Source organism: Schistocerca piceifrons, chromosome 1 (genome assembly GCF_021461385.2).
Source record: "Schistocerca piceifrons isolate TAMUIC-IGC-003096 chromosome 1, iqSchPice1.1, whole genome shotgun sequence".
Classification (NCBI taxonomy): domain Eukaryota; kingdom Metazoa; phylum Arthropoda; class Insecta; order Orthoptera; family Acrididae; genus Schistocerca; species Schistocerca piceifrons.
In genome coordinates, this window is record NC_060138.1 from 903,298,416 (window position 1) to 903,326,261 (window position 27,846).

A 27,846-nucleotide genomic window follows, 5' to 3' on the forward strand; every position below is an offset into this window, starting at 1 on the left:
AAATGACCTTTGCTATCTGTTAATGAAGCTGTCAGTTGCTCAATAAGGAGTACATTATCCAGCAACAAAAACCTTTGATTATTTTCCCAGCAACATAAAGTCTCTCCAGCCGGTGGGGCCATGCGGTTCTAGGCGCTTCAGTCTGGATCCGCGTAACCGCTACGGTCGCAGGTTCGAATCCTGCCTCAGGCATGGATGTGTGTGATGTCCTTAGGTTAGTTAGGTTTAAGTAGTTCCAAGTTCTAGGGGACTGATGACCTCAGATGTTAAGTCCCATTGTGCTCAGAGCCATTTGAACCATAAAGTCTCTGCCAGGTATCAGATCAAGTTTTAAATCTACCTTAAAATCATTTCTTTTGGATAACTCCTTCTATTCCATGGACGAGTTTCTGTTTCAGAACTGGTAAAAAAAAATTGTACCTCTTCCTGTAGTTGCATGTGTAGGACTAAAAATTTCAGTAATATTAGTTTTGGCACTATGTATATATATATATATATATATATATATATATATATATATATATATATCTTGTAATTTGACTCGTTCCACATTATATCGATAAAGTAATCGTGAAAATGATGTATGGAACATGATATAACTGAACTAAACTAAACTAAAGGAAATACGGCACCTAATAAAATGTGTTAGTTGTTCTAACAGCTAGCTCCGCTGAGAATAAGAAATTGGAGGAATACCGAGACGGCGCGAAACATTCGAGGAAGAAGAGAGACAAGTAATGAAACGTTTCTGTTACCGTGAGTCCACTGACGGTAACGAATTGGAAGAATACGAAAAGTAGTAACTTGGCCCGAGTCGAGCAGGAACTACGTGCGTGGAGGAAAACACGAGAGTAACGGGACAGTTCAGGCACGGATGAAATGGTAGATATCGAAATAGACGACGGAGGGATAGAGAAACAATTAAAATCGCTCAAAAGAGGAAAGGCCGCTGGACCTGATGGGATCCCAGTCCGATTTTACACAGAGTACGCGAAGGAACTTGCCCCCCTTCTTGCAGCGGCGTACCATAGGTCTCTAGAAGAGCGTAGCGTTCCAAAGGATTGGAAAAGGGCACAGGTCATCCCCGTTTTCAAGAAGGGACGGTCATCCCCGTTTTCAAGAAGGGACGTTGAACAGATGTGCAGAACTATAGACCTATATCTCTATCGTCGATCAGTTGTAGAATTTTGGAACACGTATTATGTTCGAGTATAATGACTTTTCTGGAAATCTACTCTGCAGGAATCAGCATGGGTTTAGAAAAAGACGGTGGTGTGAAAGCGAGCTCGCGCTATTCGTCCACGAGACTCAAAGGGCCATAGACACGGGTTCTCAGGTAGATGCCGTGTTTCTTGACTTCCGCAAGGCGTTCGATACGGTTCCCCACAGTCGTTTAATGAACGAAGTAAGAGCATATGAACTATCAGACCAATTGTGTGATTGGATTAAAGAGTTCCTAGATAACAGAACGCAGCATGTCATTCTCAATGGAGAGATGTCTTCCGAAGTAACAGTGACTTCAGGTGTGCCGCAGGGGAGTGTCATAGGACCGTTGCTATTCACAATATACATAAATGACCTTGTGGATGACATTGGAAGTTCACTGAGGCTTTTTGCAGATGATGCTGTGGTGTATCGAGAGGTTGTAACAATGGAAAATTGTACTGAAACGCAAGAGGATCTGCAGCTAATTGACGCATGGTGCAGGGAATGGCAATTGAATCTCAATGTAGACAAGTGTAATGTGCTGCGAATACATAGCAAGGTAGATCCCTTATCATTTAGCTACAAAATAGCAGGTCAGCAACTGGAAGCAGTTAATTCCATAAGTTATCTGGGAGTAGGCATTAGGAGTGATTTAAAATGGAATGATCATATAAAGTTGATAGTCGGTAAAGCAGATGCCAGACTGAGATTCATTGGAAGAATCCTAAGGAAATGCAATCCGAAAACAAAGGAAGTAGGTTGCAGTACGCTTGTTCGCCCACTGCTTGAACACTGCTCAGCAGTGTGGGATCCGTACCAGATAGGGTTGATAGAAGAGATAGAGAAGATCCACCGGAGAGCAGCGCGCTTCGTTACAGGCTCATTTAGTAATCGCGAAAGCGTTACGGATATGATAGATAAACTCCAGTGGAAGACTCTGCAGGAGAGACGCTCAGTAGCTCGGTACGGGCTTTTGCTAAAGTTTCGAGAACATACCTTCACCGAAAAGTCAAGCAGTATATTGCTCCCTCCTACGTATATCTTGCGAAGAGACCATGAGGATAAAATCAGAGAGATTAAAGCCCACACAGAAGCATACAGACAATCCTTCTTTCTACGAACAATACGAGACTGGAATAGAAGGCAGAACCAATAGAGGTACTCAGGGTACCCTCCGCCACACACCTTCAGGTGGTTTGCGGAGTAGGGATGTAGATGTAGATGTAGAAACGGTAGTTCGAGTCTTTCCCGGTACGGAATGCATGCGATATCCAGCAGCTGAAGGTGCCAGGGCACGGCGGCAGGCTGTTGCTGGGGGCGCGGCGCCCAAGTCACGAGAAGGCGTCTCGGGGGCGGCGCCGTCACGGAGGCGCGAGGCGTGAAGCGTGAAACGCAGTCACGCGCGGCAGACGCCGCGAACGGCGCCGGCAGCGCAACGCCCAGGGCCACGACGCGGAGAACCGCGGCCACGCACGCACCCTCCCGTCGTCCTCCCTCGATGCGCCGACACTGTACACAGTACAGCAGCCGGTATACATCACACGGTGACAGCAGCGCTCGCGACCACCCCGTGGCTGCCGATAACAACTGTTTGCTCTCGTCTCGCCTGTAGTGTGACAACGCCTACCCCACGGCGCCACTGCCGCTGCACTTCAGCCACCTCCACCTGTAGCAGAATCACAGACAGTTGCATTACCAATGCATTAACTATATGTTTACAAACTAGGACCTTCGGAGGGCGTTCTATACAGTTCCACACTGTCGCCTGATAAAGTAAGAGCCTACGGAATATCAGACCAGCTGTGTGGCTGAATTGAAGAGTTTTTAGCAAACAGAACACAGTATGTTGTTCTCAATGGAGAGACATCTACAGACGTTAAAATAACCTCTGGCCTGCCACATGGATGGGAGTGTTATGGGGCCATTGCTTTTCAATATATATATATATATATATATATATATATATATATATATATATATATATATATATATATGACCTAGTAGATAGTGTCGGAAGTTCCATGCGGCTTTTCGCGGATGATGCTGTAGTATACAGAGAAGTTGCAGCATTAGAAAATTGTAGCGAAATGCAGGAAGATCTGCAGCGGATAGGCACTTGGTGCAGGGAGTGGCAACTGACCCTTAACATAGACAAATGTAATGTATTGCGAATACATAGAAAGAAGGATCCTTTATTGTATGATTATATGAAAGCGGAAAAAACACTGGTAGCAGTTACTTCTGTAAAATATCTGAGAGTATGCGTGCGGAACGATTTGAAGTGGAATGATCATATAAAATTAATTGTTGGTAAGGCGGGTTCCAGGTTGAGATTCAATGGGAGTGTCCCTAGAAAATGTAGTCCATCAACAAAGGAGGTGGCTTACAAAACACCCGTTCGACCAATACTTGAGTATTGCTCAGCGTGGGATCCGTACTAGGTCGGGTTGACAGAGGAGATAGAGAAGTTCCAAGGAAGGGCGGCGCGTTTCGTCACAGGGTTATTTGGTAAGCGTGATAGCGTTACGGAGATGTTTAGCAAACTCAAGTGGCAGACTCTGCAAGAGAGGCGCTCTGCATCGCGGTGTAGCTTGCTGTCCAGGTTCCGAGAGGATGCGTTTCTGGATGAGGTATCGAATATATTGCTTCCCCCTACTTATACCTCCCGAGGAATTCACGAACGTAAAATTAGAGAGATTCGAGCGCGCACGGAGGCTTTCCGGCAGTCGTTCTAGCCGCGAACCATACGCGACTAGAACAGGAAAGGGAGGTAATAACAGTGGCACGTAAAGTGCCCTCCGCCACACACCGTTGGGTGGCTTGCGGAGTATAAATGTAGATGTAGATGTAGGACGTGATGCCGAGCAGGAAGGTGATCCGGAAAATTCAGAATAAATTTCTCTAATTCCGTCTACGATCACAAACTTGTTAGGTCCTTAGACTACCGGTTTCCGTCTACAGTGACCATCTTCAGACCTGTTTTAAAAACATGCTCTAATGTAATGAAGCCATAGTGGCATCCACAAAAGATAAACACAAAATCAGCTTAGCATCGTCGCACATATTTAAAACGTTGTGTGTACTAGGCCATACTGTCAGAGGAGTAGTCTTGTTAACAGAGCTACTATCCACAACAAACTGCCAAATGACATGTTTTTAAAATAGATCTGAAAATGGTCATTGGTGACCGAAACCGGTAGTCTAACAAGTGTGTGGTGATAGACGAAAATACAGAAATTTATTCTAACTACGTATTTCCAAATTGTGAATACAGTTCTGGACCTAACTTTGAAACCGTCAAAAACAGTTGACAGACTTTTGGCAGATACTGATGATAATTGAACATTTGCAATGATTACGGAACTCATATTGTGTGCACGTAGTCTCTATACAGTAAGATTTTATCTGGCCCAGTTATAAATCTGTACATAGTAAATATTTTCGTATTAAGTATATTCTGGCATAAAAAATATGTATTTACAATTTATTCAAAACTTAGTGGATTTGATTGCAGATACATCCTTTAACATTTCTATAGGGTAAAAACTTTTTATAATTTCGTTTGTGACAGAGTTTTTGGCAGATACTGATGATAATTGAACATTCGCAATGATTACGGAACTCATATTGTGTGCACGTAGTCTCTATACAGTAAGATTTTATCTGGCCCAGTTATAAATCTGTACATAGTAAATATTTTCGTATTAAGTATATTCTGACATAAAAATATGTATTTACAATTTATGCAAAACTTAGTGGATTTGATTGCAGATACATCCTTTAACATTCCTATAGGGTAAAAACTTTTTATAATTTCGTTTGGTCTTCCTAATCTTCAGACAATTTAAAGTGGTTATGACAATATGACCTCCATGAGTAAACCTCGTCTTCACTTTTCTCTCCATTAGGTACCTCGTATGTTATAAAATAAAATAAAATAATATTTTCACAAATTGCTCACAAAAGCTTGTGTGGTTTCTCAAGATGGTATGTTCAGTCTTCCCGAACATTTTACTTTGCTTAATGATATAATGATGTATGACTATCATTTGTATAGAGATTTTATTTGTGACTCCAGCTTTTCTCCCGGCGTATAGAATGTTCAAAGACGTCATGGAAATGCCGAGGGGTGTCGTCGACAACCACCAATATTTCGACAGGCAAAATTACAGGGTGGTCAACTGTGGAAATATCGTCTATTTTCGACGTCGTCATCCACCTGTACGTCTGTTAATTTTTAAAATTTTTTAACAAAGTGGTATGCTGAGTGTTTGTTGGTCTAATAATGTCTTCATTATTTCACTTAGTCTTGGCCGCGCGGGATTAGCCCAGCAGTCTAAGGCGCTGCAGTCATGGACTGTGCGGCTGGTCCCGGCGGGGGTTCGAGTCCTCCCTCGGGCATGGGTGTGTGTGTTTGTCCTTAGGTAAATTTAGGTTAAGTAGTGTGTAAGCTTAGGGACTGATGGCCTTAGCAGTTAATTCACATAAGATTTACACACATTTGAACATTTTTTGAACGTAGTCTTGTGACTGACTCAATGAAAGAAGGTTCATAAACGTGAAGTTGGTAACTAGGTGTATTATTACTAAGTGTGATCATTTGTTCTGTGTAGAATCTTTGGTTACGATTCTACCATCCTTGCGGAAGTTGGTAACATAGAGTAAATATCTCTGGAGTGAGCATTCACATGCGCAGAACAGATTTTGTGTTGTCAACATACATTGCCGGCCTGGTCACGTGATCTCGGGACGTCGTGTGTTTGTCCGTATATGTCCCTGTATATTTAAAATGTCACTACATCCCTAGTACAGACGGATTCCTTTCGTACGTGTCGTGGATTATTTATATATGTTGCGCAGACATTTTAACAGTATCCATTTCATACCGGGAATAAACCAGCTACGTAACTTTTAAGGGCAAGTGATATTACATTCTGCTTCTTTGCGATAAGTGTCACAGTTTAGATGCACTCGATTTTTGGTAGTTTTCGGTATGATACGGCACTTTATAGTATTACAGAGCCTGACGTACATTTTTGCAGTGATAGTCTTGCAAAACGACTTGACAGTACGCTAGAACTTTTGCAGGTGTCCGAAAAACACCGAATTTGCCACACATTAGCGATTATATCCCTGCTAATTCGTCCTTTTTTCTTGTATTTCTGCGTATTTATTTTCTCGTTTTTGCGACCTAAAGCACAATTTTTCTTACTGGTGGCACTTTGAGGTATTTATTAAACGCATTTTAAGTACTTGCTCCCAGTTTATTAAATAAATAGTAGACGGAGTAATCTATATACATAATCGCCAAGTCACTGATAAATACATGGAGGATAGTATTTACTTAAACAGCTAACCATTCCCTTTCCTGTTCCAAATAGCAAATTTACGAGAGGAAGCGATTGTTTGTAAGCTTTTGTACGAGCCGTAATATCCGTTATATAGTCATAAAATTGTAGAAAAATAGGTCTGCAGAATCAAGCCTTAATTATAAGGCGTCTCGAAATTTTTAAACATATACAGTGTCTCTTACTAATATGATAACTATAATTAGAGCTACATGGTACGTACCCATGAAAAGTTACTATCCCTCCTCTCACATATTTTTCTTTGCATCCGTAGCAACAACAGTAATTCACCTTCACTATTACACTATCAACAAACGGTGAAACACAACAAAAATTCTTGATATTATAAACTTCAAACGCTGCAGAAAGCACACACGCACAGCTAAGTCCCAAAAACACGTGACAATGTCGGTTTAATGTTGACAACATGCACAGAACTCAATGCTCACTCCAGATATATTTACTCTATGGTTGGTAACTGGGATATTATTACTAAGAGTATTCATTTGTTCTGTGTAGTATCTTTGGTTACGATTCTACCATCCTCGCGGAAGTTGTTATGACAGAAGATCACACGTTATTTTAGTCCGGCCATTTGCTGCATGCTGTATGTGCTACAGAGTCGCAGTTGAATTTCACAATTTTGTTTATGGCATGATGCTTCTTAACAGTTACTATTTGTCATTTATCTGATTAATGATGTCACACTGTAAGTTTACAATGGGTTATGAGTTGCGATTAGTAGGTTGTTTTTGTAATTATTAACTATGCTTAATATATTTGTCTTCTTCCTGGGATGTAGATACTATAATGTTTTCAGCTACCCCGCGTGGCTCTAAATCAACCAATGTGCTTAAACTGTTAGTCCTCAGTTTTAGAAACCTCAAATTAAATACTATCTCATCCACGGTTTAAGTTAACTGTATTCCTGGAAGAAGATCATTTCTGTCTAACTGCACAATAGTGGTAACATAAAAGATAAATAACGTGGGGGCAATGAGACATCCATGCTTAACATCGGTATTGATATGGAATGGCTGACCAACAGTTTCGTTTCTAGTGACGGCTCTGTCATATCTTTGTAGGGAAATTTCGATATTGCACTAAATTTCTCTGGAAAAAAATACAAAGCTATTATCTACCATATAACTTATCAGTTTACAAAGTCAAATGCATTATTGAAGTCAACAAAGACAATCTAAAGAACAAGCAGTGTGATGTACAACTTGTTTCTTCAAAGTGTCAACATACATGTACATCGCAACGGATGTTCATGGTACTCAAAACTGTAACTTTATGACGAAGCTTGTGTGCCTAATTATTATGACTGATCCGTATACGTGGTGACATGATATGTCTAGTATTCTGCATTTACTGGTTTGAAGACGATCATGGTTGACCGAAGTTGATAACTTGGTTGATAAACAGCTGTGGTTCGTGACTGGATCTGTAATAGAAAAAACTGTTGAGAAAGTTTAGTGACGCGGCATTTGCGATAGACTGCAGAAAGTTCATACTGCAACGAAATTATTACTCGCGTTAGAACCGTAAAGACAAGATAAAAGAAATCGACAAGGTATATAGCAGACGTTTCTCCCTCGCTCCACTATCGAGTGGCACAGGAAAGGGAATGAACAGCAGTGGTAGAAGGTATCCAGGCCTTATACCGTGGCTGGTGGTATATATATATATATATATATATATATATATATAATTAGATGTATTAGGTTGGTGCATAAGTTAGTAGCGTTTTTTGGTTGTTATTAGTTTATCTATCCACTATAATTTTTAACTGTAGTTCGTTGTTGTTGAGTTTACACATTGCAAATTTGTCATCTGGAGATATCTGTAGTGAGTGGAGCAGTGGAAAGTTGACAAATCGGAACATTTCCAACATATTCTTTTGTTTGAGTTCACTAGATGATGATGATGATGATGATGATGTTTGGTTTGTGGGGTGCTCAACTGCTCGGTCATCAGCACCCATACAAAGTCCCAATTTTTTACACAGTCCAATTTTTTTTTCACAGTCCAATCTAGCCACAGTCACAAATGGTAACGAAATAGTGAGGACAACACAGACACCCAGTCGCCGGACAGAGAAAATCCACAACCCGGCCGGGAATCGAAACCGACACCCCGTGATCCAGAGGTAGCAATGCTAGCCACTAGACCATGAGCTGCGGTCGAGTTCACTAGAGGAGTGACGGCAGGGGAGGCAGCCAGAGACGTGTGAGCTGTGTATGGGGTGCCAATGCGCAGAGCACCGCCAGAAAGTTGTTTCCTCGTGTTAAGAAGGATCGTTTTGACATTAACAACTTCAGGAAGACCTTCAGGGTTTGATGAATTCCGTTCACACGCATCACTCCACAACGATCCACATCACCGTACTTCATACTGGCAAATGTGATGAACTGTGATCATTCTACCATCGTGCGACATTTGCATGCAATGGTGAAGGTTCAAAACTCGGATGTGTGGGTATTGTATTGTCTAGGCCAAAATCACAAAAATTAGCGAATGGCCATATCTGCATTTCTGCTTGCTCGTCATCAATTGCCTTGTGAACAACACCGACCCTTCCTATGCTGCGTCGTTACTGGTGACGAGAAAAGTTGTCTTCACGCTAATGTAAGGAAAACAAAGGAATGATTAAGCCCAAACAAAGCTGAAGCTCCCCGTACAAAGACCTGTTCGCACCCAAAACTGAGACTGTTGTACATATGGTGGAACAGCGACAGTGTGGTGTACTACGAACACTGCTTCCCCGGGGTGTAACTATCACTGCTGACATTTATTGTCAACGACTAAGACGTCTTGCAGTCGGAATCCAAGGGCAACGACCAGGAAGACTGCGTCAAGTGATGCTATTCCACGGTAACGCCCGCCTGCATCCTGCTAGACTGACAAAAAACACAATACAAGATTTGGATTCATTCCGCACACACCTTGTTCACCTGATGTTGCACCCTCATATTTTCACCTTTTTCGCTCTCTATCGAACAGCTTTCAAGGAAATTCCTTTCCGAGTGAAAATGAACTGTGAACATGGCTCGACGACTTCTTTGCCCAAAACCACGTGATTCCTACAGTCGGGGAATTGAGAAGTTCCCCACCGTTGGCAGAATGTTGTAAATAGTGAAGAGGAATATATTATTAATGACTAAAGTCTCTGTTATGTGTATCCGTTATGTTTATTAAACTTATGTGTAAAAGCTACGAATGTATGCACCAACCCACTAGAAAACGTAGACGTTTATCACATTGTTCAATATGTCCTGCTGGTGCGCATATCTGTTCATAAGAAATGCTGAACTGTCCCTGTACATGTATTGTTGAAATTATCTGACAACGTTGTCGCGGAAAAGCGTACGGGGACCCACCATCGACTGTCTTAGACGCTAAAGAGTTCCAAGAGTTTGCCATACTGCTTCTGTAGCTGCAATAAACATATCAGATCCATCGACCGGAGTCTTGTCAAGTAGGCTTTTCATGTGCCCTTAGAAGCAAAACCCCATTGGTGTTACATCTGCTGATCGATCAGTCCATGGAACAAGATCACCTCGACCATCTCACTGCTGTCCTAGGAAATGCTATTACTCAGTAACAAGCAACATCTGGCTGGATATAGGTTGAACTTGTAGAACGAAGCGGCCTCCGAATGGGCATATCAGCTTTACTGCAAGAAGAGCAACAGAAACTTCCTAATATGCCAATTTATGAATACTCATAATAGACGCCAGTGCCCTGCGGGGTAGCCGTGCGGTCTAAGGCGCATTGCCACGGGTCGCCCGGCTCTCCCCGTCGGAAGTTCGAGTTCTCCCTCGTGCATTGGTGGGTGTGTTGTCTTTAGCGTAAGTTAGTTTCAGTAGAAAGGGAAGCAGTGGTTGGGAAGAGAGTGAGACAGGGTTGTAGCCCATCCCCGATGTTATTCAATCTGTATATTGAGTAAGCAGTAAAGGAAACAAAAGAAAAATTCGGAGTAGGAATTAAAATCCATGGAGAAGAAATAAAAACTTTGACGTTCGCCGATGACATTGTAGTTCTGTCAGAGACAGCAAAGGACCTGGAAGAGCAGCTGAACGAAACGGACAATGTCTTGAAAGGAGAATATAAGGTGAACATCAACAACAGCAAAACGAGGATAATGGAATGTAGTCAAATTAAATAGGGTGATGGTGAGGGAATTAGATGAGGAAATGAGACACTTAAAGTAGTAAATGAGACTTGCAATTAGGGGAAGTAGAGAGGACATAACATGTAGACTGGCAATGGCAAGGAAAGCGTTTCTGAAGAAGAGAAATTTGTTAACATCGAGTATAGATTTAAGTGTCAGAAAGTCGTTTCTGAAAGTATTTGTACGGAGTGTGGCCATGTAATGTGGTGCTACAGAAGAATGCTGAAGATTACATGGGTAGATCACATAACTAATGAGAAGGTATTGAGTAGAACTGGAGAGAAGAGAAATTTGTGGCACACCTTGACTAGAGGAAGGGAACGGTTGGTAGGACATGTTCTGAGGCATCAAGGGATCATCAATTTAGTATTGGAGGGCAGCGTGGAGGGTAAAAATCGTAGAGGGAGACCAAGAGATGAATACACTAAGCAGATTCAGAAGGATGTAGGTTACACTTGGTACTGGGAGATGAAGAAGCTTGCACAGGGTAGAGTAGCATGGACAGCTGCATCACACCAGTCTCTGGGCTGAAGACCACAACAACAGATTCAGTAGTGTCTAAGGCTAGGGACTGATGACCTCAGCAGTTTGGTCCCATTGGAACGTAGCACAAATTTCCAAACAGACGCCCAACAAGTCGCTCGAACTTCATTCTAAGGACAAAGAAACGTCGCACTGAACAGAACCTAGGATTACTGTTCACCGCACTTTGTAATTGTCTAGCACAGATCGCACAGACAGCAGCTCGTAGAAAGGCCTACAAGCAGCTCACGCACGGGCTTAGAACCAGCCATTTCATCCCACGATTCGAGACGGGAAGAAACCTAAATAGACGCTACAACGAAACGTACCCTCTGCCATACAGTTCAGTGGAATTTTCTTTTACTGCAAGTGTATGGTCACAATATTTTTTGTGACTATCGGTTTCGGTCTGTAATGACCGTCTTCAAATCCGTTTTATAAAAACATTTCCTAATATAATGCAGCCATGCCACATTACGACATGAATTCATAAAGTACACCTCAAGATGGTCATTATAGACCGAAACCGGTAGTTTTATGAGAAAAACATACTTGACCGAAGACGTGTACTAAAGGAAATTTATTCTATTTTCGGGTCACTGTTCAGTTTGCGACCATGTCGCAATTTGTGATACATTACAGTGATTCGCAGATCGTAGTTTTAGATGTGTACAACTATGATATGGTAATTACACTACTGGCCATTAATATTGCTACACCACGATGACGTGGTACGACAGGAAGAAGATGCTGTGATATGCAAATGATTAGCTTTTCAGAGCATTCGTACAATGTTGGAGCCGGTGGCGACACCTAAAAAGTGCTGGCATGAGGAAAGTTTCCAACCGATTTCTCATACACAAACAGCAGTTGACCGGCGTTGCCTGGTGAAACGTTGTTGTGATGCCTCGTGTAAGGAGGAGAAATGCGTACCATCACGTTTCCGAATTTGATAAAGGTCGGATTGTAGTCTATCGCGATTGTGGTTTATCGTATCGCGACATTGCTGCTCACGTTGGTCGAGATCCAATGACTGTCAGCAGAATATGGAATCGGTGGGTTCAGGAGAGTAATACGGAACGCCGTGCTGGATCCCAATGGCCTCATATCACTAGCAGTCGAGATGACAGGAATCTTATCCGCATGGCTGTAACGGATCGTGCAGCCACGTCTCGATCCCTGAGTCAACAGATGGGGACGTTTTCAAGACGAAAACCATCTGCACGAACAAGTCGACGACGTTTGCAGCAGCATGGGCTATCAGCTCGGAGACAATGGCTGCGGTTACCCTTGACGCTGCATCACAGACAGGAGAGTTTGCGATGGTGTACTCAACGAATAACCTGGGTGTACGAATGGCAAAACGTAATTTTTTCGGATGAATCCAGGTTCTATTTACAGCATCATGATGATCGCATCCGTGTTTGGCGACATCGCGGTGAACGCACATTGGAAGCGTGTATTCGTCATCGGCATACTGGCGTATCACCCGGTGTGATGGTATGGAGTGCCATTGGTTACGCGTCTTGGTCACGTCTTATTCGCATTGACGGAACTTTGAACAGTGGACGTTACATTTCAGAGGTGTTACGACCCGTGGCCTTTCGATCCCTGCGAAACCCTACATTTCAGCAGGATAATGCACGACCGCATGTTGCGGGTCCTGTACGGGCCTTTCTGGATACAGAAAATGTTCGACTGCTGCCCTGGCCAGCACATTCTTCAGCTCTCTCGCCAACTGAAAACATCTGGTCAATGGTGGCCGAGCAACTGGCTAATCACAATACGCCAGTTACTACTGTCGATGAACTGTGGTATCGTGTCGAAGCTGCATGGGTAGCTGTTTCTGTACACGCCATCCAAGCTCGGTTCGACTCAATGCCCAGGCGAATCAAGGCCGTTATTACGGCCAGATCTGGCTGTTCTCGGTACTGATTTCTCAGGATCTATGCACCCAAATTGCGCCAAAACGTAATCACATGTCAGTTCTAGTGTAATATACTTGTCCAATGAATACCACGTTTATCATTTGCATTTCTTCTTGGTGTAGCAGTTTTAATGGTCAGTAGTGTACTTGTACGAAGCCCACACCTACTACAGTAGTACAAGTTTATATGCCAACTAGCTCTGCAGATGACGAAGAAATTGAAGAAATGTATGATGAAATAAAAGAAATTATTCAGATTGTGAAGGGAGACGAAAATTTAATAGTCATGGGTGACTGGAATTCGAGTGTAGGAAAAGGGAGAGAAGGAAACATAGTAGGTGAATATGGATTGGGGGACAGAAATGAAAGAGGAAGCCGCCTGGTAGAATTTTGCACAGAGCACAACATAATCATAACTAACACTTGGTTTAAGAATCATGAAAGAAGGTTATATACATGGAAGAACCCTGGAGATACTAAAAGGTATCAGATAGATTATATAATGGTAAGACAGAGATTTAGGAACCAGGTTTTAAATTGTAAGACATTTCCAGGGGCAGATGTGGACTCTGACCACAATCTATTGGTTATGACCTGTAGATTAAAACTGAAGAAACTGCAAAAAGGTGGGAATTTAAGGAGATAGGACCTGGATAAACTAAAAGAACCAGAGGTTGTACAGAGATTCAGGGAGAGCATAAGGGAGCAATTGACAGGAATGGGGGAAATAAATACAGTAGAAGAAGAATGGGTAGCTTTGAGGGATGAAGTAGTGAAGGCAGCAGAGGAACAAGTAGGTAAAAAGACGAGGGCTAGTAGAAATCCTTGGGTAACAGAAGAAATATTGAATTTAATTGATGAAAGGAGAAAATATAAAAATGCAGTAAGTGAAGCAGGCAAAAAGGAATACAAACGTCTCAAAAATGAGATGGACAGGAAGTGCAAAATGGCTAAGCAGGGATGGCTAGAGGACAAATGTAAGGATGTAGAGGCCTATCTCACTAGGGGTAAGATAGATACCGCCTACAGGAAAATTAAAGAGACCTTTGGAGATAAGAGAACGACTTGTATGAATATCAAGAGCTCAGATGGAAACCCAGTTCTAAGCAAAGAAGGGAAAGCAGAAAGGTGGAAGGAGTATATAGAGGGTCTATACAAGGGCGATGTACTTGAGGACAATATTATGGAAATGGAAGAGGATGTAGATGAAGATGAAATGGGAGATATGATACTGCGTGAAGAGTTTGACAGAGCACTGAAAGACCTGAGTCGAAACAAGGCCCCCGGAGTAGACAATATTCCATTGGAACTACTGACGGCAGTGGGAGAGCCAGTCCTGACAAAACTCTACCATCTGGTGAGCAAGATGTATGAAACAGGCGAAATACCCTCAGACTTCAAGAAGAATATAATAATTCCAATCCCAAAGAAAGCAGGTGTTGACAGATGTGAAAATTACCGAACTATCAGCTTAATAAGTCACAGCTGCAAAATACTAACACGAATTCTTTACAGACGAATGGAAAAACTAGTAGAAGCCAACCTCGGGGAAGATCAGTTTGGATTCCGTAGAAACACTGGAACACGTGAGGCAATACTGACCTTACGACTTATCTTAGAAGAAAGATTAAGGAAAGGCAAACCTACGTTTCTAGCATTTGTAGACTTAGAGAAAGCTTTTGACAATGTTGACTGGAATACTCTCTTTCAAATTCTAAAGGTGGCAGGGGTAAAATACAGGGAGCGAAAGGCTATTTACAATTTGTACAGAAACCAGATGGCAGTTATAAAGAGTTGAGGGGCATGAAAGGGAAGCAGCGGTTGGGAAGGGAGTGAGACAGGGTTGTAGCCTGTCCCCGATGTTGTTCAATGTGTATATTGAGCAAGCAGTAAAGGAAACAAAAGAAAAATTCGGAGTAGGTATTAAAATTCATGGAGAAGAAATAAAAACTTTGAGGTTTGCCGATGACATTGTAATTCTGTCAGAGACAGCAAAGGACTTGGAAGAGCAGTTGAATGGAATGGACAGTGTCTTGAAAGGAGGATATAAGATGAACATCAACAAAAGCAAAACAAGGATAATGGAATGTAGTCTAATTAAGTCGGGTGATGCTGAGGGAATTAGATTAGGAAATGAGGCACTTAAAGTAGTAAAGGAGTTTTGCTATTTGGGGAGCAAAATAACTGATGATGGTCGAAGTAGAGAGGATATAAAATGTAGGCTGGCAATGGCAAGGAAAGCGTTTCTCAAGAAGAGGAATTTGTTAACATCCAGTATTGATTTAAGTGTCAGGAAGTCATTTCTGAAAGTATTCGTATGGAGTGTAGCCATGTATGGAAGTGAAACATGGACGATAAATAGTTTGGACAAGAAGAAAATAGAAGCTTTCGAAATGTGGTGCTACAGAAGAATGCTGAAGATTAGATGGGTAGATCACATAACTAATGAGGAAGTATTGTATAGGATTGGGGAGAAGAGAAGTTTGTGGCACAACTTGACCAGAAGAAGGGATCGGTTGGTAGGACATGTTCTGAGGCATGAAGGGATCACCAATTTAGTATTGGAGGGCAGCGTGGAGGGTAAAAATCGTAGAGGGAGACCAAGAGATGAATACACTAAGCAGATTCAGAAGGATGTAGGTTGCAGTAGGTACTGGGAGATGAAAAAGCTTGCACAGGATAGAGTAGCATGGAGAGCTGCATCAAACCAGTCTCAGGACTGAAGACCACAACAACAACAACAGTGTACTTGTATAATGATACTAACATAATTACAAGATTTGTTGGGTGGTAAACAGTTATCGACTTGAAGGCGAGTCTGCAGTGGCTCAGCTCTGCTCCGGACCGCCGCTTGCCGCCGGTGTCTGCGTGGTCCTTGTTTCTGGGAGTGAGCCACCCGCCCGCCTGCTGGCTGTCAGTCCGGCCGGCTGCCCCCGCCGGGAGCCACGCCGTGCTGCGCTGTGCAGACGCGCCCTTATCGCAGCCCTCCAGCCGCGCCCGCGCTCAGGGGAAATTTGAATCAAATCACGTCGGGGATTTCCCTGTCGGGCGTTGCCAGAAGGGTCCCCGCGGTCCCTCAACCGCAAGTTTCGCTTAGTTCCAGTCCGAAAAAGGGCATACCTCAACCTTACGTGTGCCTGCTCAACATCTGCCTCCTCAAAATTAATTCTATATCTTGCAACACAAATGCACGTCAATAAAAGTACATTTCTATCTTTTTTTCGTCTGTCAATTGAACGGCGAATTCGATATTTTAATGTGGCTGAATATGGTCTCACTAAACGGGAAAGAAGCCGATGGTGTCCTGAAAACTAAACCATCCCAGTTTTTTATGTCAAAACTCTTAAAGCTTTTTAAATGAAACAAACGTTATTAACATCTTTATTCTCCACATCTGAATATTAGCAGCCCTCTGTTGCTGCAAGGCTCCGAATTGTAGCCCATAACAAGAGTGTAGTCTCACTACACCGAAACGCCAAAGAAACTGGTATAGGGATGAGTATTCAAACACAGATATGTAAACAGGCAGAATACTGCGCTGTGGTCGGCAACGCTTATATAAGACAACAAGTGTCTGTCGCAGTCGTTAGATCGGTTACTGCTGCTACAATGGCAGGTTATCAACATTTAAGTGAGTTTGGACGTGGTGTTATAGTCGGCGGACGAGCGATGGGACACGCATCTCCGAGGTAGCGATGAAGTGGGGATTTTCCCGTACGATCGTTTCACGAGTGACACTGAATATTAGGAATCAAGTAAAATATCAGACTTCCTACATCGCAGCGGCCGGCAAAAGACCCTGCAAGAACGGGACCAAGACGACTGAAAAGAATCGTTAAACGTGACAGAAATGCAACCCTTCCCCAAACTGCTGCAGATTTCAATGCTGGACCATCAAAAAGTGTCAGAGTGCGAAGCATTCAACGAAACACCATTGATGTGGGCTTTACAAGCCGAAGGCACACTCGTGTACACTTGGTGACTGCACGACAGAAAGCTTTATGCCTCACCTGGGCCCGTCAGCACCGACATTGGGCTGTTGATGACTGGAAAACTGTTGCCTGGTCGGACAGGTCTGGTTTGAAATTGTATGGAGCGGCTGGTCGTGTACGGTTATGGAGACAACCTCATGAATCCATGGACCCTGCATGTCAGCAGGGGACTGTTCAAGCTGGTGGAGGCTCTGTAATGGTGTCGGGAGTGAGTAGTTGGGGTGTCTAGACAGGACTCTGGCAGATGACATGTACGTAGGCATTCTGTCTGGTCATCTGCATCCAGTCATGTCCATTGTACATTCCGACGGACGGGTGCAATTCCAGCACGACAAAGCGACACCCCACACGTCGAGAGTTGCTATAGAGTGGCTCCAGTAACACTCTTCGGAGTTTAAACACATCCGCTGACCACGAAACTCTCCAGACACGAACATTGTTCAGCATATCTGGATGCATTGCAACGTGCTGTTCACAAGAGATCTCCAGTCCCTCGTAATCTTATGGATTTATGGACATCCCTGCAGGATTCATGGTGTCAGTTCCGTCCAGCTCTACTTCAGACATTAATCGATTCCATGCGTCGTCATGTTGCGGGGCCCTACACGATATTAGGCAGGTATACAGTATATTTGGCCCTTCAGTGTGTGTTTTTGCGTGAGAAACAGCGTGCCATATTCCAGTTTAGGAATCGAAGAGTTTGTCCACACATGGACCACCCTCTCCTTCAGCATATCCATGTCAGACCACACAAGAGCGCGGCGACATCTGCAACAATTTGACACCTTGTGTTCCCTGCCATCGATCATCCTCCATACAGTCCCGGCATGGCCTTATGCGATATTCATCAGTTTACAAAAGTTAAAGAACGCCTTCGAGCACTTCACACTGATAGTGATGAAGCAGTGCAAGCGGAGGTGGGGTTGTGGCACCGTCAACAAAGTAAGATATTCTGCAGTGACGGTATCAAGAAACTGATCTTTCGTTGCGAGAAATACGTTCGTCACTAGGGTAACTAGGTTGAGATATAAATATGTAGATGTGAAGAATGAAGGAATATAATGTTAATAAATTTCATTTTATTTAAAAAGCTTTAAGAGTTGTCAGATAAAAAATTCAGTGGCATTGGTTTGCAGCACGCCCTCTTAAAATTTTGTTGAGAAGAATTATCTCATTTTTCCTTCATAACACAGTATTTTTCTGATCCAGGCTTCCACACCACCCACTGTTAATTAAAAATAATGAGCGGCTGTTTCAGAATTGCCACACCAGGCGAAAAGAACGTTGGAAGTTACGTACAGCGTTGGATAAAATAATGAGATGGTATGCCTGTCAGTACCTCGAGCTGTCATTATATGATTCTAGCAGTATGTGTGAATATGCTGTTGCGCCACGATCTAGTCTGGAGTAATAGACTGCCTAACATCGTTCCAGAAACACGAGGTCATGAGGGGACAGGTGCCATAATCCTGATGAAGGGGCTCTATGGAGTCAGAAGATATATTCAGAGTGCAAGAGCACTCATTCAATCCGGTCATCCTGCGACATACGCGAGCCAGAGTCTCCGAAAGCAAAGTGCCTTACAGCTGCTGCAGGGCGTCCAGAAATGCTGCCCAGGCCAAATGAAGTCACCAGTAGTAGCTTACAGTTACGGCCGAACACAGAAACTTCTTACGATATGCAGGCTAAAGCGACGCTGAGCGGGGAAAACTTCTCAGATTGGCTCACATAAACACTGCTCGAATCATACCGCCACTCCCAGATCTTATCACGTGCTCTCCGACATTCTTTGCACACAACAGTAACTGGGTGAGTACGTGATGCCGAACGCTACAGTCTACGCTAGCCAGCAAACTTCCACGGACTTTGTCTGCAGTAGCTGCAGGCATCCGCCAGAGCTGGAGTTCGTATACACACAACTTGGCGTCTTCGCACCATCGGATTACCTGCCGGGTGACATCCTTCTACTGGCGTCTACCTCCCAGGTGGGTCGCATGTTCAAGCCTGAGCTAAACGCTGCCTGGTTAACTTGCTGCTGTCCAACAGTCCCTGTGCCCCCAGTAGCTGAGTGGTAGTCTGCTTTCGGCCGGTGAGCGGCGAGGACGTCTTGTTTACGCCCCGTGCCCAGAGTCACGAGCGCGTGTAGTTCGTTTACTTCCTCGCCGCAGCTGATACTCGCGTCCGTTGACATTGAGCCGCCATGGCTCATTCGTACAGAAAAGCTACCATCAAGATCAGCTTCCCGCCCGACTACGCATGACTACGAGTTTTTGAAATCGAACGATTCATCCGTGACGAAGTTCAAATACCAACACAGCACATCATCGGTATCCACCAATCCATCACAAGTAGCGTCGTTTACGTCAAGATGGTTGATGACGAATTATATCACGCAGTTGTGAACAGATGCGCCAACACTCTGAAGTTCAAACACTCCGTCGGTCACATCGGGGAGGTTACCGTTGAACATGCTGGACTAGGTTGGTTGGTTGGTTGGTTTGGGGAAGGAGACCAGACAGCGTGGTCATCGGTCTCATCGGATTAGAGAAGGAAGTCGGCCGTGCCCTTTCAGAGGAACTATCCCGGCATTTGCCTGGAGTGATTTAGGGAAATCACGGAAAACCTAAATCAGGATGGCTGGACGCGGGATTGAACCGTCGTCCTCCCGAATGCGAGTCCAGGGTCTAACCACTGCGCCACCTCGCTCGGTGCTGGACTAGGATTACGCACACTAAGAATCTTCGAACTCCCGTTCAAAGTGCCACCGGACGTAGCTACCTCAGCTTTCCGCCATTATGGGACGGTAATTAGCCACGTGGCCGAAAAATGGAACACCTTCGAGACATACCAGGTCCTCACCGGCGTCCGACAAGCCAAAGTTGAATAAAAGAAACATGTGCCATCCTGTTTAGTGATAGGTGGCTGCCGAGCAATCGTAATGTACGGTGGACAACCACGTACCTGTTCCGGTTGCGGCCAGGAAGGTCATGTACGCTCGGCATGTATTCAACGTCGGGTTACACAAATTCCATTACATGACACGGCACCACCTCCTACGCTCACGGCCCTTCCCCTCAATTACGCAGGGGTGACACGATCGACCGTCATGGCAGACGAAAAACCACTTGGAAGACAGGAAGCGTTAGAATGCAAACCTGTCGCTAGTCCTGGATTGACCAACAACATTACGGTGTCCGCAGGGATTGAAGACCGCCGCCCATCGACCCCACATGAAGATTCGGTCGAGAGAATCGAACTCGACGGTAGGGTTGTACCGACCTCTGCTTTTCTCCCTGAGGGGGATGCGATACGTGAACCACAAACGCTCTCGGACACAGAAACCCACGTGTGCAAACAAAGATCACCGAGAAAACATAAAAAGCGACGTCACACACCATCAGAAGATTGCCTCCAGCGAACGTCTTCTCCAGTTGACAACCGGACGACCGACAAGACGACGAGGAAAATAGATGACACAGGATCGCCCTCAGCTGTCACGTTGTCTGATTTTGACAAACTCGATTCCGCTCTCTCTGGCAGACAAATCACAAGGACAGCGCCCGCCGTTGGTACACACCTAGAGATAACTGCTGATTCACCCTTATTCACTCAGCCCACAAGTGTTCTACCGCAGTCACCGTTAACTTACGGACTTTGGGCGGATGACATTGAAGACGATTCTACGCCCGCTGTGGTGGATGAGGAGGGGGGTCTCTCCTTCCACACCTCGGCCCCTCCCGAGTAGCAACAGATGACGGCGCGGACGCGGCCAGCAGATCACAGGCCCCACCTTTCACGCCGACACTGACGGCGGCTCCCACCGCATGAGACGATATACAGACCTATCGCTTAACGACCATCAACATTAACACCATTCGGACATGTACGAAGTTGTCGCTGCTCCAAGACATGCTAAATGCAGCAGACGTTGACACTGTCTTTCTCCAAGAAATCTTCGTTGCCGATTTCCCAGATATGTATGGTTATAAGGCTCATGTGTCCCACGCCTCGCCAACTAACAGTGGAGTCGCAGTTCTCCTCAGAGAGGGCCTCGAGGCGAACGAAGTCCGATATCTCCCCGACGCTAGAGGAATGGCCGTAACGGTGCTAGGCATCCGGTTTATCAATGTGTACGCTCCTTCCGGAACGAATCGCCGTCGTGACCGATCGCTCTTCTTCGCAGGAGGAATAGCACCGCATTTTCAGGGCAGGCACGATGACTTGATATTAGGGGGCGATTTCAATAGCACCGAAGCACCTAAAGATCAGCTGCCACGCCATTCATCGAGCCCCGAATTTGGGACGCTCATCGACGATCTCCAGCTGGTAGATACATGGGAACATGTCCGAGGAAATCGACCGGGATACACCCATTTCAGGAGTGACTCGTCTAGTCGCATCGATAGAATTTACGTCTCCCGTTCTCTCGCGGCAACGGTGAGTGACGGCGCGGTGTGGCCAGTAGCCTTTTCTGAACACGAGGCCTATATATGTGCCGTCATCCTTCGTCGCCAACGGGAGTGGCGCAGCCGACATCCCTGGAAATTAAACCTTGCTCATCTCGCTTCTCCGGATTGTCGAGGCGCCTTCGAAGACACACAGAGTTTGTGTGTCCGCCGCCTCCCGACGTATCCTACATCGATTAGTTGGTGGTTAAACTGCGCCAACCCGGCCCTACGGAGAACCTTTACTACGTATGTTCGTGAGATTGCTGCTTGGAGGCAGCAGACCCTCGATTTTTATTTCACCGTCCTTCGCGAATGGGCCTCCTTGCCACCCACACCGGAACTACAGATGACGGTACAGCGTGCGAAGGCACATATCGTAGCCCACATTCGCCGACACCTCGAAGGGTCGGTCGTCCGAGCGCAAACACAAGACAGACTCACAACGGAACGACTCACCATGTACCACGTCATTGGAGGACGTACACTGCGAAGACGGGAGCTGATACATGCCGTCACTATTGAAGACGGCCGTTATCACACCACACAACGCGATATTGGTGCAGCCTTCTTCGACCATTACGCGCGACTTTATTCTGCTCAATGTTCCGACGCTACGACGGTGACAGGAGTCTCACAACTGGTTTGCGGCATTGTCCCATAGCACTTACAAACTGAATTATTGAACGATATTACGGAAGACGAAGTTATCGACGCCACAGGTAATGGAGCGGCGAATAATTCTCCTGGCCCCGACGGGGTCCCTGGAGTTTTATAGAACTTTCCAGTGCTTACTGGCTCCCACGTGGACAGACATCTGTCGGGATCTTATGTCCGCAGCGGTTCCACTCCCCGCGACCATCGTAGAAGGAATAATTATACCGGTTCACAAACCTAAAGGTGGGGCTCGAATACAAGATTACCGCCCGCTAACACTCGTCAACTGCGACATGAAGATATTCACCAGACCATTAGCAAACCGTCTACGACCGACCCTACCTTATGTCAGTCATCTCACCAGATCAGACTTCTCTATGGGGTATCCACACAGCACTGTGTCGATACCGTGACGTACTAGCCCTAGCCAGGGCACGCTGCATCCCAGGAGCGCTGGCATCACTATATTTTAGCCAAGCTTTTGATCGAGTGGATCACGCTTATTTACCTTCCGTTCTCCAACACATGCAGTACCCACAGCAGTTCACAGACGTCCTGATACGCCTCCTCCCAGGGGCGACTTCCAAAGTGCTCGTTAACGGGCGTCTCTCGCAGTCCCCCCCGATTTTCCGATCCGTGCGTCAAGGCAGCCCCTTGTCGACGTTACTGTATGCTCTGGCACTGGAACCGCTCCTCTGTGGCCTCCGTCAACGCCTCAACGGTCTCACCTTACGTGACGTCACATTTCGCTGTGAAATGACCTGGTCCTCGTGTTCCGCAATCGCGACGATGTAATCAGCGCACTAGAATGGATTACCACGTACGGTGTGGCTTCCGGCAGCTGTCTTAACGTTACCAAATCGGTCGCCATGGCGATAGGAGACGATTTAACCCCAGCGTGTGTTGAAATCCTACAGCTTCGTGGCACTATCAAATGTCTCGGAATAGAGTTTCACGACGACTGCGGCGCTTAACTACCGCCGCTTATTACAGCAAATTCGGGTCCAGATCTTCAACCTTCATCTGCGGACCCTCGACATTCTTCAAAGGACACACATTGTCAATGTTTACCTCGCATCGCGCCTTCCACACATAGCGCGTGTCCTTCCAATACCGTTACTGGTGGCCCGACGTCTATTAGCGGCATTCGTCAGTGCAGGCAAGCTCTTCAAAGTCAGTTATGAGTCGCTGACCCTTCCCCCAGAAAGGGGAGGTCTTGGTCTAGTCCATGTCCACGACAGAGCTGCGGCCCTGTATGTCATGTCACACATCAAGCTGTGGCGCCACCACCCGGAAAGTTTGACAGGTTTACTCCTGTCCTTAGCTCCACCCTCCCTTATGCCCCCAAAGACGACGCAAGACATACCCCCATCCTTCTACTGCTTCGGGAACTTTAACATTGAACACAGCTACGTCCGTATCGCAGTACCACCGACGAAACAGGCGTCGGCGCGGCATATATATCATGTCCTATAGCAGAGGCGCCTACCAAACATCGTGGAGACCAAAAGCCCTCAGGTTAATTGGAAGGTGGTGTGGCGGGCGATACACGCAGTTACATTGCATACAGACATCCGATCCACATGGTACATCACAGTCAATGGTAAACAGATCACCTGATCACGTCTCCACAAGATAAGTACGGCTGAATCGCCTCTATGTGTAGACTGCGGAGTACCGGACACGGACGAGCACCGTCTCACATGTGGCGCGGCGGAAGACGTACGGCGGGCGCATGGTGTGCCAAATTTTGTTGTATTTTCTACGACTGACTCCGGAACACTCTACACCTCGGTTTCTACTATTTCCGGACCAACAGTATTTCCCGCGCACCAAAACCAACGCAGTCACGTGGATCCGTGGGCATGCGGTACACTACCGATTTCACGATGGACCTAAAGATGTATTCGACTTTTGGAACTACCAACAAGAACTTCATTGCAAGATCGTACGGAACCCAAAATATGGACAGTATTTTTCTAATTACTTAGGGAGTGCCCTACGCAACCCTCCACGGAGCTGGATCATCAACAGGTAGGAGAAGACACCCATTGAGTGAGCTAACAAGACTAAGTTCGATTCTCGGTGAAATAACATACGACATACGTGAAGATGTACCTGGATGATGAAGCGTAAGGAGAGTAGCGACACACCCTTCTGCATCATGTACGCTGCACTTTGTTTTTCGTTATCCCCATATACATTACCTCGGTATAGGAACGTGCCGAGATATTGTTTTGTTTACTCAGAGCACGATGCGGTGCCAGGTACATTTATTTTTGTTGTGGTATAAAGTAGAACCAAATTCAGAATACATTAAAACAGTAAAAAAAGGCCCTACAGTAAAAAAATAATAAAAAAAGTGGTCAGCGTGACAGAATGTCAATCCCAAGGGCGTGGGTTCGATTACCAGCTAGGTCGGAGATTTTCTCCGCTCAGGGACTGGGTGTTGTGTTGTCCTAATCATCATCATTTCATCCCCATCGACGCGCAAGTCGCCGAAGTGGAGTCAAATCGAAAGACTTGCACCCGGTGAACGGCCTCCCCGACGGGTCCCTCGTCAGCCCGTCAGCAACATTCACATTTTACCAGTCTCTATGGGCGCCCAGCGATGCTGATCAACGCCTAGTGAGGGCTTACGCCTTCCACTTTGGCTATGCTGTGTACTGCGATTTAAACGCCATTGTTTCTGGTGTTGCACACTGTCACCATGAGCTGAGGGTTGCGCCTCCCATATAGCGTGTCAGTGGCGGCAAGCGGCCTCCGTCAGTTTTCTGCGGCATCGCCGACGCAAGCGCCCGCCGCTCCTAGGACATGCGCTGGTATATTGTGTGCGACGTTGTGTAAAATACAAGTAACACAGATGCAGTCCGGACATGTGATTTACAGACCCCTTAGATACCGACGTTGTTCCAGAATTACGTGGGCTGTCCGGAAAGTAAGGTCCGATCGGTAGCGAAATGAAAACCACAGTGAAAATCAAAATTTTTTTATTCGCAACTGTCAGCCACACTTTCCAGCTACCTCTCCAAATATTTGCCGTTTCGACTTAGACATCTGTCGCGGAGTTATACAAACTTTCCAGTAACCTCGTCACAGAAAGTAGCCGCCTGTGCTTTCCACCAATTCTGTACGCTGGTCTGCCTTTCGTTGTTTGCGCCAAAATGTTGTCTTCGTAGCCAGCGGTTCATGTGAGCAGAGATGAACAATGGAGGGAGCTAATTAAGGGCTGTATTGTGGGTGATCAAACACCTCCCACCGGAAACGCTACATGAGAGCATTCATTACTCCTGCAGAATATGGCTCAAAATTGTCTTGAAGACAGAAATGCATGACATTTATGTTATGTGGGCTGCATAGTTTCTGGCGAAATCTCTAAACAGCTCCACACATTTGGCGGGAGACGCTGTAGTTTTAGGGAAATCTACGTGATCACTTCGCATCTGAACTGAAAAGAGCGGCGTGAAGCGATCGACAGCCACACTAAAGACACTGCGCAACACATTTGTGGAACGTTCCACCGGATTTTCACAGCGATTTCGATTTCACACCTAATCGGAGGTTACTCTCCGAATACGCCTAGTAATTCACATGAAGAATGAGATTTTCACTGTGCAGCAGAGCGTGCGCTGATACGAAACTTCCTGGCAGATTAAAACTGTCTGCCAGACCGAAACTTGACGTCGGTCTCTTCGCCTTTCGCAGGGATGTGCTCTACCATCTGAGCTACCGAAGCACGACTCAGGACCCGTCCTCACGGCTCTAATTCCGCCAGTAACCCGTCTATTACCTCCCCAAATTCACAGAAGCTCTCCTGCAGACCTTGCAGAACTAACACTCGTTTAATGAACAACGTAAGAGCATATGGATTATCAGACCAATTGTGTGATTGGATTGAAGAGTTCCTAGATGCAGAACACAGCATGTCATTCTCAATGGAGAGAAGTCTTCCGAAGTACGAGTGATTTCAGGTGTGCCGCAGGGGAGTGTCATAGGACCGTTGCTATTCACAATATACATAAATGACCTTGTGGATAACATCGGAAGTTCACTGAGGTTTTTTGCGGATGATGCTGTGGTATATTGAGGGGTTGTCACACTGAAAAATTGTACTGAAATGCAGGAGGATGTGCAGCTAATTGACGCATGGTGCAGGGAATGGCAATTGAATCTCAATCTAGACAAGTGTAATGTGCTGCGAATGCATAGAAAGAAAGATCCTTTATCATTTAGCTACAAAATAGCAGGTCAGCAACTGGAAGCAGTTAATTCCATAAATTATCTGGGAGTACGCATTAGGAGTGATTTAAAATGGAATGATCATATAAAGTTGATAGTCGGTAAAGCAGATGCCAGACTGAGATTCATTGGAAGAATCCTAAGGAAATGCAATCCGAAAACAATGGAAGTAGGTAACAGTACGCTTGTTCGCCCACTGCTTGAACACTGCTCAGCAGTGTGGGATCCGTACCAGATAGGGTTGATAAAAATAGAGAAGATCTACCGGAGAGCAGCGCGCTTCGTTACAGGATCATTTAGTAATCGCGAAAGCGTTACGGAGACGATAGATAAACTCCAGTGGAAGACTCTGCATGAGAGATGTTCAGTTGCTCGATACGGGTTTTTGTTGAAGTTTCGAGAACATACCTTCACCGAGGATTCAAGCAGCATATTGCTTTCTACGTATATCTCGTGAAGAGGCCATGAGGATAAAATCAGAGAGATTAGAGCGCACACAGAAGCATACTGACAGTCCTTCTTTCCACGAACATTACGACACTGGAATAGAAGGGAGAACCGATAGAGGTACTCAAGGTACCCTCCGCCACACACCGTCAGGTGGCTTGCAGAGTATGAATGTAGATGTAGAACACTCGGGGAAGAAAGGATACTGCGGATACATGGCTGGGGGATGTTTGCAGAACGAGATTTCCACTCTGCAGCTTAGTACAGACAAGAACTCGAGTCTCGGTCCGACACACAGTTTTAATCTGCCAGGAAGTTCCGTTAATTCACGTGCTGGCAGGACCTTGTCAAGTGTGACGGCCGCCTCCAACCGCCTCCGCTGTCGCCGCAGGCAGCCAGCAGGGCGTCGTTCCCCTTTGTGGGAATGCGCGCTGCGACCGCGACTGCGACTGCGCGTGCGCCCCGCGGTCCCCTCGGCGTCACGACTAAATTGCAATTAAAAGGGCGGGGCGCCCCCGCGCTCGGCGCAGGCGGGCTCTCACGCGATCAGCGCCGCTTTGATCTCTCGCCGGCGCCGCCCAGCGCCACAATTTCGGGTCCCAGGGACGGCGGCGGCGGCGGCAGCGGCGGCGGCAGCGGTGGGTCCCTCGTCAGCCCGTCAGCGAGCGGACAGCCGGCCCTTGTGGCAGCACGCGCCCGCTTCCATCCATCTCTCATTCACTGCCCGGCCTTTGCTGCTGAAATAGCCAGCTCGCACCGGTTTAATGCGGGCAGCAATGAACGATCATTAGGCGACGCGCTCACAAAGGAGAGCTGAGCACCTCACAGCTCCAGGGCTACGGTAGGGCGATTCTGAACATTTGGCCGAGTTTTTCACGAGCCACAG

The 27,846-nt window shown here is 45.8% G+C and overlaps 1 protein-coding gene across 1 annotated transcript; it reads left to right on the plus strand.

The window, feature by feature from the left end:
* Nucleotides 1-2,468: 2,468 nt before the first annotated feature.
* LOC124776463 lies at nt 2,469-27,777 on the plus strand. Its single transcript, XM_047251476.1, has 3 exons — nt 2,469-2,577; nt 15,979-16,262; nt 27,301-27,777. Exons 1-3 carry the CDS (start codon nt 2,469-2,471, stop codon nt 27,775-27,777), a joined length of 870 nt encoding a protein of 289 aa, XP_047107432.1.
* Nucleotides 27,778-27,846: the final 69 nt, after the last annotated feature.

Coding starts and splice junctions, on each gene's coding strand:
- LOC124776463 (XM_047251476.1), top strand. CDS start 2,469: ATGCGATATCCAGCAGCTGAAGGTGCCAGGGCACGGCGGCAGGCTGTT. Junction 2,578..15,978: donor GGCGGCGCCGTCACGGAGGC/GCGAGGCGTGAA, acceptor GGTGGTAAACAG/TTATCGACTTGAAGGCGAGT. Junction 16,263..27,300: donor GTCCCCGCGGTCCCTCAACC/GCAAGTTTCGCT, acceptor ACGTGCTGGCAG/GACCTTGTCAAGTGTGACGG.